Here is a 14337-nt window from a genome sequence, read left to right on the forward strand (position 1 = left end):
ACCTATATATTTTTCAATAGCAGGATGCGAGAAGTGAATTTTTGCTTCTTTGCTTTTTGCACTATAGTTTGAATGAAATACCAAAAATAGTATGCATCTTGCTATCTGTAATAAACCTACATCTTAAAATGTATCCTTGAAGTCTTTATGTATGATATGCAATAAGATGCGAAAATCGTGAATAAACATCAGTTGATCTTTTTTTTTTTCTTTATTGTTAATTACACACCTGATACAGGTAGGCCAGCAGCGGCATACTGCACTGCTCTTCGGCCACAGATGAAACCAATGATACAAAAGAAGACAGTCGCAGAACAGACGTGGTGGATATACAAACGTAGACATACATAATTAAAACACACGGAACCGTTCACGGGCGCAGAGTCCAAAATAAAAATGTTCAGGCACGTGGACACACACAGAGATGACGGATGACACGCGCGAACGTTGGAGCACAAACGATTAAACACTGGAACACTTGAGCACGAACACGACGTCAGACACAAACACTAGACAATGATCTCCGGCGCGCGAAAGCGGGTGAGGGGAATCAAGTTTGTGGGAGTTGTAGAGAATCCGTATCTGTTCGAGGAAAAGAAGGAGGTGTGGGACCGGAAAACAGAATAAGGTCATATAGGATCCGCATGGTGGAGGGGAGATGGATACGATAGGCGAGGCGGAGCACATGGTGTTCTAGCATTTGAAGGGATTTGTAAAAGTTAGGAGGGGCGGAGATCCAGGCGGGATGAGCGTAGCAGAGGATAGCGTGGATGAGGGATTTATAAGTGTGGAGGATGGTGGAGGGGTCCAGACCCCATGTACGGCCAGACAGGAGCTTGAGTCGGGAGCGTGCCTTGGCTTGGATTATCCTGAGATGGAGGGTCCAGGAGAGGTGTCGATCAAGGTTGACGGCAAGGTACTTAAGGGTGGGGGTGATGGCGATAGGACGGCCATAAATGGTGAGATAGAAGTCGAGGAGACGGAAGGAAGGGGTGGTTTTGCCTACAATGATCGCCTGGGTCTTGGAAGGATTGACCTTGAGTTGGTTGTCGTTCTTATGGATTTATACATGTCATTCGTGTGGAAGGAAGAGAGGGGGTTGACATGATAAAGTCAGAAAAATATGAAAACCGACATAATTTCAAGCCCCTGCATATCTGTAGTCGAAATGTTAAGTATAAGGGGCGTTCCATAAGCAAAGTAGTTCTTTTTTTTCTCTCAGTGAGTTTCAATCGAAATGCAGTATTTGTTGTGGGGCATCGTGGAATATTCCCGCTCAGCTCTTATTGTTTCATGACGTTCTGATAGATGGCAGCGCTATAGGTAGCCTTCAAAATTGCATCTTGCAAATTATGTGCAACAAATATGTAACATAGCTACAGCCAATATTGCCTATGTTCGTCATTGAAAATGGACTCGATAAGCAACCTGAGCTATCAGCAAACGGAATCTAACCTGCATAACACTTTTTGCGTGTTGTATGAATGTCATTTAAGCCCTTAACAGATCGTTCATGAAAAACTTAAAACTAACATTTGGAAAAGCTATGTGACTGCGTATTTGAATACGAAAACTACAGGAACAAATGAACCTGTACCAATGAATTCTTAAGCTATGTGACTGCGTTTCTGAACAAGAATCTACAAGTGATACAGAATCTGACTTGTGCAGCGGAATTTACTGGATTAGAGTAAATGTTAGTGTCTCTGTTTTGGTCCTAAGTTTTGCACTCACCTCGTTAGATGACTGCCTTTCTCCATGTTCAAATGGCTCTGAGCACTATGGGACTCAACTGTTGAGGTCATTAGTCCCCTAGAACTTAGAACTAGTTAAACCTAACTAACCTAAGGACATCACAAACATCCATGCCCGAGGCAGGATTCGATCCTGCGACCGTAGCGGTCTTGCGGTTCCAGACTGCAGCGCCTTTAACCGCACGGCCACTTCGGCCGGCCCTTTCTCCATGTGGTTTACAGCAATTCGCAGCAGCATGCAGTAGCAGTGGCTAAAGCTTATTGCTACTAAGAATGAATTTAATAAAAAGGACTTTGCTTGGATCCTGTTAAATACTAAATAACTTGTGAGAAGGGATTTCATAATTTAAGTCTGTTTATAACTTCAAAACTGCAGAAACGCGTAAACAAGTCTGTATTTGCAATTCGAGTGTTAGCAGACATACGCGACATAAAAATGAAAAAGCTTGCATACTTCGCCTACTTTCATTCCATAATGTCATATGGTATAATATTTTGCGGTAGCTCTTCAAGTCAAACAAAAGTTTTCAGAGCCCAAAAGCGTGTAATGCGTATTATTTGTGGAGTAAATTCAGGGACGTCCTGTAGAAACCTCTTCAAAGAACTGGGTATACTAACTACTGTCTCTCAGTATATTTACCCCTTCATGAAATTGTCCTAAATAATATATCTCTTTTTCCAACAAACAGCTCAGTTCATACATACAATACCAGGAACAAAAATGATCTGCACAAGGACTTAAAAGCACTTACTTTAGTTCAAAAAGGGGTCCACTACTCAGGAACACTCATCTACAATAATTTGCCAACAAACATAAAAAATTTAGTTACAAATGAAGATCAGTTTAAAAGGAGCCTGAAAGACTTACTAGTGGCCAACTCCTTCTACTCCATTGGCGAATTTTTTAATAGAAACGAATGATGTATTGTATATATTCATACTATTAGTATTGTTATTTCAGCTTAAAAAAATAATTGACATGTTCCACATCCACGAGGATCTCCTCAGCACGGATCTATGGAACGAAAAACTAATCTAATCTATCTAATCATAACCCATAACCAATAATAGACCAGTTACAGTTACAATGACATAGGTATCAATAATGGCAGAGTGTCAGAATAATACATTATTTCAATTTCAAAGTTAAATTAACATTTAATAACCACAGCATTTATTTATTAATTAGATGTGGAGAATAATTCTTATTATTTGAAGGATAAGGAGGCTTCTTTAACTGACAAGCAAAACAGGGGATTACTGCAAACTCGGACTAACAGTGACGAGCATAACCCTGTAATTATTTTAGCGCTATGATTGCAAATTTTACCTTGAATTCCATCTTCAAGCGTATTTAAGCCATCTAAATCTCTCCTGGCTATATAAATGAAATCATGCGTTGAGTGTATTAGATCTGGCATCACTGACGTGACGGCAGCGTGGCACGTCTTCAATCTCCGAGCTGTTGACCGACACTGCTACTTCCACTCAGACCTTGTCTCACAACAATACTTAGAATCGCGCTCCCACGTTTCGCCATCAGATTGTTAGTATCGATATCTGAGTGCATACACAATGCAAAGAATAGCTTTAAGTTGGATATATTGTTTTCAATGTAATGGAGAGTTCTGACACGCTCCTTACAATCTGTAACGGACGTACGTTTCAAGCAAATATCTGTCATTGAGAGTCTTTTGGCGGGAAAGCAGAGCATCGCAGATATTCATAGGCATTTTCAGAATGTGTGCGGAGACCTAGCAGTGAACAAAGGCACGGTGAGTCGTTGGGCGAGACCTCTGTCATCATCGCAACAAGGTCCTGTAAACTTGTCCGATCTCCCGCGTGCCAGCTAGCCGCACACAGCTGTGACTCCTGCAATGTTGGAACGTGTGGACACTCTCATTCGATGGGATCGACGGATCACAATAAAACATCGCGCTGCTCAACTGGCTGTCTCTGTGCTGACACACTCGTCCATCAGATGGGGTGCTCAGATGATGTTTGGTTTGTGGAGCACTCAACTGCGTGGTCATCAGCATCCGTACAAAGTTCAAATTTTGACACAATCCAAATTTTGACACAGTCCAAATTTTGGCACAGTCCAAATTTTGACGCAATCCAATCTAGCCACTGTCACCAATGATGATGATGAGGGTGAAATGATGAGGACAATGCAAACACCCAGTCCCCAGGCAGAGAAAATTCCCAACCCGGCTGAGAATCGGACCTGGGACCCCGTGATGCAGGGACAGCAAATGGTGCTCTTAAGCGTATGCTATCCTCAGGTAATCGAAAAAACGACCTCAGCATATTCGTTGCCATGAAAATGCAAATGAACTTCTCCAGGAAAATGCAATTCCTTATACAGGTCTGCGTACACTAGAGAAGCTCACAAAACTTTATTGGATTGTTTGTTCTTCCTCACCCACCCCACAGCGTGGATCTCGCAACTTCTGGCTTCCATCTGTTTGATGCAACGAAGGATGCACTCCATGGGAATCATGCAGAGGCTATCAATGCAGCAAGATATTGGCTCTGACGTCGACCAGTAGATTGGTATCATGTGGGCATGCAGGCCATTTCAGTAAGGTGGCGTAAAGCCGTCGCATTGAACGGAGATTATGTTGAAAAATTGTTTTGTAGCCAAAAGGGTGGGGAATAATATGTTGTATTGCAGTCCTGAATAAAGTCAACCTACATTCACAGAAAAAGTGTTGCATTGCTTGTTGGACGCCTCTTGTAGACTTCATTCAATCTTTTACATTACTTTTACTTATAAAAATTTGGAAAACAAATTTCTGTACCATACATATCGTTCCCTTATATGGTTCAAATGGCTCTAAGCAGTATGGGACTTAACATCTGAGGTCATCAGTCCCCTAGACTTAGAAATACTTAAACCTAACTAACCTAAGGCTATCACACACATCCATGCCCGATGCTGGATTCGAACCTGCGACCGTAGCAGCAGCGCGTTTCCGGACTGGAGCGCCTAGAACCACTCGGCCACAGCGGCCGGCTTGTTCCCTTATACAAAGTCACCTGTAGTTTCTATACATTCATTATAACCGCTTAGAGTGTTTAAGCAATCACTTTAACTACAAGTGCTATTGGTGGCTGGTTATAGTCAATCAGCTATACAGTAACACAACAATGATAGATTTGTCACATAATGTTTATTAAAAAATATATACAAAGTTTGTTAGTGATAAATGTCGGTGTATGCATGAGAGACGTGGCAAGGGGACAGCGCTGGAGAATGGACCATGCTGGATCACTGTCCAGCTGTCATCGCAGTCCTCAGGAGGAGGATACGGGGTGATGCTCAGTCGTCCTGTTGGGAGATCCTCCTGGCGATTCCAGTTCCTACCAGCTGGCGGTAGTAGCTGAGCACCACCAGCAAACTGTAGGCTGCACCCACTGGAACACATACCACCAACATGCTGGTATTTGTCACACTCTAGACATGCCAATACTGCTAGCTCCCTTTTGGCATCAGATGCTGTTACACACCCAGCTCACTTTCTGGCACACAGCACTGCATTCTAGACACCAGAACACAATCAGCGAACAGTATGCAGTGCCCTGAGGAACCTATTCCCTGGTATACGATGAGTGTGAGAGATGTACTAATTTTGTATCTGCCAAAATTTTTATTTTTTTTTCAAACATCAGTATTTTCCGCTTCAAAGTAGTTTGCTTCGGCTGCTGTATACTGTTGGAGTCATTGTCTTGGTAACTGCTCTGAAAGGCTTGAACTGGTAGGTCCTTTTACATGCCGGTCACATTCTTTCGTATGTTCTGTAGATGCCTAAAATGACATCCTCTTAAGATATCTTTCTACTTTGGGGAAACAAAATCGCCACAAGATCTCAGATCAACTGCACAGTAGGGCATAGTATTTTACAGACTAGACAGCTGAATTCCACCGCCCATTGTACCTTCTGGCGTAAGTTGAATACCACCAGCCTATTATAGACGGCACCCCTTAGAAAACACATGGTAGACCCTCTGGAATATGATACACAACAAAATTGAATACCACTACCCTCTTGTTGGCGATGCTAGCTGGAGCAGGTACAATAAACACTCTGGTACTGATCATGTAAAAATCTATCAACGTTCTTTTTTTGTCTTACTCTGAGTTTCATTTTGACGTTACTGTTGTCGTGTCCGAAACATGAGCATTTCTCTGGATTAAGGGAGTGCCTACACGGAGTCGGCTGCCCCAAGTGAGAGGGAATCTTGGCCTGACTGTGTCGTTGAAAGTCCCTTATTACAAAAGTTAAGGATTGGGATTAGTCCTGAATGACGAACATTGATTGTTTTATAATTTCTGACTTTATTCAGAGGCTATCCTCAGCCTAGTATGCATCTGTTCTAAATGAGTTGTATCCACGAAAGACCAAGTCTTTGCAAATAGACGGCGGTTAACCAGCACCATTCGGTCGCTTGTGCAGACACGGCAGGACACGCCTAAAGTCATCAGCTACCCTGGCTAGAACTCCATCTTCCGTTCGAAACTACTGCAGATACCTCTGCTCGCCCCTGCTCGGCTAATAACTTCGGCTGTTTCTGCCAATGCTGCTACCTCTCCACGTCCACTAGGACCTGCCTGCCCTGTCTATTCTCTGCTTCTCTGTGCTCTAACTGCCATGACTTCCTCTTCGGAACGTCTGCATCCGAGTTTTCCCTTCACCACCTGCCAGACTTGGCGTTATGTTGTAGGGCCCTCGCCAACTCTTTAGTTCTAGTTATGCTCTGTTTCTCAGGAAGTGCGGAAGGTGCCTGTTGTAAATGTTGCCCTGGACCTGCTATAGCTCTTCATGACGTACATATGCCCCTTCCATATCTTCTCTCGCTTAACTCTCTCTCTTGCTCTGAATGACATTTTACGGCTTACAGTGCTATTCCTTAAGTGTGGCTGCCGTCCCCATGGTGCCACCGACCAAAAACATTTCTTCTACGTAACATTGAGTATCTGTCATTTCAAGTAAGTCTCTTGTCGTGCTCTGGTGCTCTCTGCAGGCATCATAACTTTCCCCTTGTTATGGTCGTGAAGCTCTCCCCTGTTATTAAGACTTTGCCGCTATTTTCTTGACAAGGCACTTCGTCGATGTTTACTGCTCATGTTCTGTTCACACTGAATTCTATTGTGAAATTAATGACGTACGTGTGGTTTCTTGCAAAAGAGTGACTGAATGCTTTAGTCTTGTCAGGTGAAATAAATGAATAAATAAATTATGTAAAGCGCCAATCAGCAGTCTCAATTTTGCTGGAGAAGGTAGAAAAATCGTGGATATTCGTGTCTGTGGGATTGCAATACATTCCTAGCGTTGAAACTGTGTCAGTACCTTACAGAAGACATATGTGCAGACATCAGTTGCATAGTCATGCTGGGGCATTGCGTAAAGCAAGGAGCATTTTTATTTGATCGCATCCAAACAATGGTAGAGTTTTCAGCCGAGGCAGTAAGTAGATTCGTATGGCCGTGCTACTGCCGTGACCCTCCGCCCTCTGGGAAGCCATGCGCTGAATACAAACACCTAAAATGGCTCCTTGCACCTTACCAGTTGCGTTTTCTTTCACGATCTCCACAGAAATCATTGAAAACTACGACACAAATGTCCAACCTATTACAAAATGACCAATGTCCAGTGTGAAGAGGAGGAGACAGTTTTGGTTGTACACCTCCACAGGTGTTCTCCATCTATAAACATGACCTCTAGTAGGTAACTGTGTAGACATACATCCACAGGACCCCATTACAGGTTTGCATTAGTCAGTAGTCCACTTTCTTACACCTGACAGACCACTGAAGCCTCCATCTCATAGAAAACTGTGTACTGAGAGGTTTAGCAAACGTACAGGAATGGACAACATAGTATGAACTCAATACAGTCAGTTTAGGATATTATAGAATCTTAATAATTTTAAAACTACATGCTTGGATCATCCTTTGTAGACAACTTCACTTGGCACGTATCTTGTAGGCTGTGACAAGTCATAACACATGTTTCGTAAGTTATGAGCTCACCCCCTTAAAGGAGCACTGTAATTGGTGTAGAACTAGGAATACCTACTGACAGTCACATAATCATCTACACCGACAGCAGCAAAGCGTTGTGTATGTGCCAACCGCATGTACAGAATCAGTACAGTAAGATGTGTAGACGTGGAGACATAACAGAATGGCATGGATGTGCTGAAGTCCTGACCGTGAATGAAGCTGCTATATTTGTTGGTGTACCAAGATGGACTGCCCAGTTTGTCTACCACGAATGGTCCAACACTCACTGACATGTAACATGGCATAAGAGCAGATATGGATGGTACAGAACTAACATGAGAAGATCATTTCAACCACCATCATCACAGCCATTATATGTGTGTGCCAGTCGCTTCTGTAGGATCAGCATAGTAAAATGGGTAGATGTGGAGATGTAACAGAGTGGCATGGATGTGCCAAAGTCCTCACTGTGAATGAAGCTGCCATATTTGTTAGTGTGACAAGATGAACTACCCATTGTGTCTACAATGAATGGTCCAACACTCACCGCCATGTAACATGGCATAAGAGTACATGTGGATGGTAGAGAACTAACATCAGAGGATCATTTCAACCACCACCACCACATCAGCTATGTGTGTGTGCCAGTCGTTTCTGTGGGATCAGCACAGTAAAATGGGTAGATGCGAAGATGTAACAGAGTGGCTTGGATGTGCCGATGTCCTCAATGTGAATGAAGCTGCCATATTTGTTGGTGTAAAAGCACAAACTGTCCAAGAGTGTCTACAACGAATGGTGCAACACTCACTGCCATTTAACATGGCTTAAAAACAGATGTGGATGGTGAAGATCTGGTACCAGAAGGTCATATCACCACCACAGCACCAGTGTATGTGTGCTAATCCCTTCTATGGGATGAGTGCAGTAACATGTAGAGATGTAACAGAATGGCACGGATGTGACGAAGTCTCACTGTGAATGAAATTGCCATATTTGTTAGTGTACCAATACAGATAGCCCAGTGTGTCTACAACGAATGCTGCAATATTCACTGCCATGTAACATGACATAAGAACAGATGTGGATGGTGTGGATCTGGTACCAGAAGGTCATATCAGCCACCATCAACACAGCACCAGTGTATATGTGCTAATCCCTTCTATGGGATGAGTGCAGTAAGATGTGTATATGTAGAGATGTAACAGAATGGCATGGGTATGCCAAAGTCTCACTGTGAATGAAAGTGCCATATTTGTTAGTGTACAAACACAGACTTCCCAGAGTGTCTACAATGAATGCTGCAATAGTCACTGCCATGTAACATGACATAAGAACATATGTGGATGGTGTAGATCTGGTACCAGAAGGTCGTATTACCACCATCACCACACAGCACCAGTGTGTATGTGCTAATCCCTTCTATGGGATGAGCGCAGTAAGGTGTGTAGATGTAGAGATGCAGTAGAATGGCATGGATGTGCCAAAGTCTCACTGTGAATGAAGTTGCCGTATTTGTTAGTGTACCAGCACAGACTGCTCAGAGTGCCTACAACGAATGGTGCAACACTGATTGCCACGTAACATGGCATAATAACAGATGTCGATGGTGTAGAAATGGTACCTGATGGTCATATCACCACCATCACCATAGCACCAGTGTATATGTGCTAATCCCTTCTATGGGACCAACACAGTAAGATGTATAGACATGGAGACGAAAATGAATGGCATGGCCGTGTTGGTGTCCACATTGTAATTGCTGTATTTGCTGGTGTTTCAATGCGGACTGCCCAGTGCATCGATGAGAACTGGTGTACCACTTTCTGTTACGTAGCATGGCGTAAGATCGGCGACCAGCTGTGGGATCGTCTTGCAATAAATCTCTGCCTTCACGAAAGCTTTCCTGCCACTCGAAACCACGACTTTTCTTGAAAGTGCCTCGCCTGCATGTGCTTGCTTAATCATCGTCTACGTTTCACTAGGGCTTTTCCCGAGCTTAAAGCGGGACTTGGTGTCTGCTTATCACTTTTTCTAACACCTACGGTAAAGTCAGGAAGGGTAATAAGAGAGCGGACACACCTGTTAGGACGACCGCTACGGAGAGCAGGACGAAGCCTCCAGCAACGAAGTCGACGTAGAAGATGGAGCCGTCTATGACGATCTGCAGCAGCGTGCGACTGCACGTCGTGCCGAAGAAGCCGAACAGCCAGATGAGCACGTGGCGCGCGGAGTCCTGCGGCAAGACAGAAGAGCGTCCACATCACTGGTCGTTACGAGGGTTATAATCACTGCTTTTACAGAAACTACAAAGAGAAGAAATTTTTTGGTACAAATCATTTTATTCATTATATCCGTAGTGACTAAAAGAAGGGATCGATTGGTGGGACAAGTTCTAAGGCGTCAAGGGATCACCAATTTATTATTCGAGGGAAGCGTGGAGGATAAAAATCGTAGAGGGAGACGAAGAGGTGAATACACAAATCAGAAGGATGTAGGTTCCAGTAGTTACTCGGAAATGAACAGGCTTGCACAGGATAGAGTAGCATGGAGAGCTGCATCAAACCAGTCTATGAACTGAAGACCACAAAAATAACATCCATAGTGGATGACGAACTGCGACCGTCATTTAAACTGACGATCTACGTATGTGGATACTATATGCAGCAAGTTCCTTTTTTTTTAATTTAATACGATTTTTTGTTCCATTAAGTAGTTTTCCAGTCACTGCAGGCTTATCATCATTTGGAGGTCCAATTGAAACATTGTTTTTGGAGTATAGGGTCGTGGTGATGTCGGGAATAACGGAAATTTAGGTATGAGTTAACGAAATGCGTACGGAAGGAAAAAATGATTATGTTTTAGGATACTGAAGTTAATAAATCAATCAAGAAGGCTAGGAGAGTAGTGGGCAGATAAGCAAATTGCTGGCATCCCACTTAAACAGTGAATGAACGTCATTCAGCTCCAGTATGATATGCAGTCGTGGACAAAACGAGCGAGACCCCTCGCCTTTTCGTTATGCTGATGTGCACAGCTTTAAAGTCTGCTACATAGCATAACAGGCAAGGCCACGAAGTGCTACCAACATAATATGCACAGGCGTGAAATTGAAAAACTATCCGAACTTTTTCAGACTGTTTTCAATCATGTGCAAGACTATATTAATGCCGATTAGTGTTTTAAAGTAGCGTTCTCGTTTCCCACGTCCGGGTTCCCGGGTTCGATTCCCGGCGGGGTCAGTGATTTTCTCTGCCTCGTGATGGCTGGGTGTTGTGTGCTGTTCTTAGGTTAGTTAGGTTTAAGTAGTTCTAAGTTCTAGGGGACTGATGACCTAAGATGTTAAGTCCCATAGTGCTCAGAGCCATTTGAACCATTTTTAGTGTTTTAAACACAACACTTAAATATAAGATATAAATGAAAGAAGAAACGCTAATTAATATGAACTGTACTAATAAAAATGAATTTTAGCTTATCGAGATAACGTAACTGTTTTAGTAAGACAAAGTACCCCAGATCGTAACGAATTAGCAAAATATTATGCGCATTCAGTGTCACACGTAAGTCAATTCAATTATTGACAGAAGCGGAAAAATTAGGCAGTAACAAGTATGAAATTCTACAAGAGTTTCATATCGACATCCACAGGGCACCGGTACAGAATAAAGGTAGCAATAAAACGTATTGTGGGCGCGAGAATTTCTTAAAATTGCTTTACTGATAGTCAATCTGCCTTCATCGAGATTAGAACCGAAAACAAACCAGACCTCCCTTGCAGTAGCAAACATCTTTCACTACGCTAGCAGACAACCGAGGCAAACAGCCCTCTATTATTAACCCGGACATGAATAAGCCGGCAATTTCACAATGAAAATGGGAAAATGATCTGGAGTTTCTGTTCCATAGAGCTTTCTGGACTCAAAAACATGAATTTCTACCTTTATGTCACCGCTTATATGACAATCATTCGGGATGTTTATCAAATTAATAAAATACTGTTATTAGCGAGTAAATTTAGTAGGATAATTCTGAACCACCCCTGGAAATAAACGGCGACATAGCTGGCAAACGTATCCTACAATGTTTCGAATTCTCCATTAGACTCGGCACAGCCAGAAAACGTTCATTAGCCCAAGTGTTTCTTAAGCTAACTAGCAATGGGAATGGTCTCACTTCTAAAACGCGGTGGCATTAATACTGGGATCTGAATTACCACGTGTATTGGCAAATGGATTTTATTTGCATTCCTGTAAACGTGATTTGGATCGAAAGCTTGGCTGCGATTAAAATGCTTGATGTATCGACTGCAACTAGAACATTTCGAATAAAGAGTAGGGGGAATTATATCTATGCGGCCCTCATCCTCAGTAACTGTCGTAGCTATTTTCGTTGTTAGGATTTCGTCACACGGTTCGCGCGGCTCCCCCCCCCCCCCCCCCTCCCCCCGCCGCCCCCTCGCCCCGTGTGTTATCGTTACTGTTAGTTAGTTTGTTAGTTTAAGTTAGATTAAGTAGTGTGTAAGCCTAGAGACCGATGGCCTCAGCAGTTTGGTCCCACAGGAACTTAACAATTTTTTTTCTTAAGTAACTGACGACAGAAGAAGTATATAAGCTAAAGAGGCCAAGCGCAAGAAATGCTTAAAGAGATACATGTTAAGATCAAATATAAATTTAAGTGTGGGGAAGTATTTTCTACAGGTGTCGGTCTGGAGTGAAGCCTTGCATGGAAGTAGAAAGTGGACAATAAACTGGTGTAGACGAGAATAGAATACAAGCTGTTGAAATGTAGTGTTCCTGCTAAATTTTGAAGACTGGATGGGTAGATGGGGTAACTAATTTAGAGGTACTGAATGAAGGAAGAAGCTTAGTGGCACATTACATTGGGCTGTAAGAAATCATATCTGCGGATTGAAGACTGAAAAAATAACAAGTGTTTTCGATCATATCTCCGACTACAGCCAGCATTCCGTTTTGGCCATGTGTATATTTTCCGTTAGACTGTGTCATTCATTCCACAATTGTGCTTATAATATGCCGTCTTCCGGAATATTGTAGCGAACCACGAACACTAAAGGATCTACATGAAATGTATTTGCAGTTGCGATTATGGAGATCAATCAGCTGTACAATCGAATCACGACAATGAAAATTTTACCGGACCGGGACTCGAACCCGGATTTCCCGCTTATCGCGAGCGGTCGCCTTACCATTTAGCTATCCGAGCACGACTCAAGCTTTTTTTTTTCACTTTGTTCGTTATTGATCGTTGTGTTTGGTCGTTGCGGATGTCACATGACATCCAGTCAAGTTCGTTTGTTGATCCTTTCACTCAGTTTTTTATTACAGAGGCCAACCGGCTCTCTGACCGAACACGCTGAGCTACCGTACCGGCATCGGCTAGAACCAAACTTCCATATGTCGTCAAACATGTGTATACAACCTGTAATCGTACATCCATTACGTATATTACCGTACAGGGGAGACATTTTACTCGAAGCCGGCCGCGGTGGTCTAGCGGTTCTAGGCGCTCAGTCCGGAGCCACGCGGCTGCTACGGTCGCAGGTTCGAATCCTGCCTCGGGCATGGATGTTTGTGATGTCCTTAGGTTAGTTAGGTTTAAGTAGTTCTAAGTTCTAGGGGACTGATGACCACAGATGTTAAGTCCCATAGTGCTCAGAGCCATTTGAAGCATTTTTTTACTCGAAAGCCGCTTGCCCGGTATCGAGGGGTAAATACGATATTGGTGCCTGTGTTACGCATGTCCGAAGGAGCTTTGCATCGTAATTCGGAATAAGAAAGGTGCTGCAGCATCATACGAAAAGATCTCGTCAAAGGATCTGCTCCACTGGAGCTAAAAACAGGAGGAAGTTAGTGGCAAGGAAAGACTGTTGTCAAGCTTACAAATGATTCCAGCAATAAGTACAATAACGGTGATCATCATTCTGGATTTATTCCCAATTGTAGGAAGTTACCACCTTTATAGCAACACGTTTCAAACGTTTCTGCCGGCCGCTGTGGCCGAGCGGTTCTAGGCGCTTCAGTCCAGAACCGTGATGCTGCTACGGTCGCAGGTTCGAATCCTGTCTCAGGCGTGGATGTGTGTGATGTCCTCAGGTTAGATAGTTTTAAGTAGTTCTGAGTCTAGGGGACTGATGACCCCAGATGTTAAGTCCCATAGCGCTTAGAGTCATTTAAACCGAACGATTCCAGTCTCTGTTTCTGGTGCTACGGAAGAATGTTCTGTGACAAGTAGAGAGATAATGTATTGAATAAAGAAGGGTTATAATCAACAGGTCACGAATCTCCTTACATGACATATTAATGGGACTTCTGTTACGGTACTCAGGAGTAGTTAAGCTGGTACTGAATGTGCCCTAAAGGGCATTAGAATATGCAAAAAGTGTCATATCAAAGCTGGTGGTTGTAGTAGGTATGTAGAAGAGAGACTTGTAAGGTCTTACCTTATTGGCTGCGAACATGAGCAGTATGTTGAGGATGAAGTTGATCGTCTCCGTGATGCTGAGTAGTATCATGCACCACCTCCAGACTGCAAACAAAAACATGTTTCTGTGAGCAA

At 43.1% G+C, this 14337-nt stretch overlaps 1 protein-coding gene across 1 annotated transcript in view; it reads right to left on the reverse strand.

Moving 5' to 3' along the window:
* Nucleotides 1-4911: 4911 nt before the first annotated feature.
* The window catches only part of LOC126425258 (uncharacterized), a 53019-nt gene continuing 43593 nt past the window's right edge, over nt 4912-14337 (reverse strand). The window contains exons 4-6 of the mRNA XM_050088229.1: nt 14222-14307; nt 9844-9997; nt 4912-5174 (exon numbers count right to left, since the gene is read on the reverse strand). Of these exons, the coding sequence (XP_049944186.1) occupies nt 5080-5174; nt 9844-9997; nt 14222-14307 (335 nt within the window). The 3' untranslated portion in view covers nt 4912-5079. The remainder of the gene's footprint in view (nt 5175-9843; nt 9998-14221; nt 14308-14337) is intronic.

Source organism: Schistocerca serialis, chromosome 10 (assembly GCF_023864345.2).
Source record: "Schistocerca serialis cubense isolate TAMUIC-IGC-003099 chromosome 10, iqSchSeri2.2, whole genome shotgun sequence".
In the NCBI taxonomy this organism is placed as follows: domain Eukaryota; kingdom Metazoa; phylum Arthropoda; class Insecta; order Orthoptera; family Acrididae; genus Schistocerca; species Schistocerca serialis.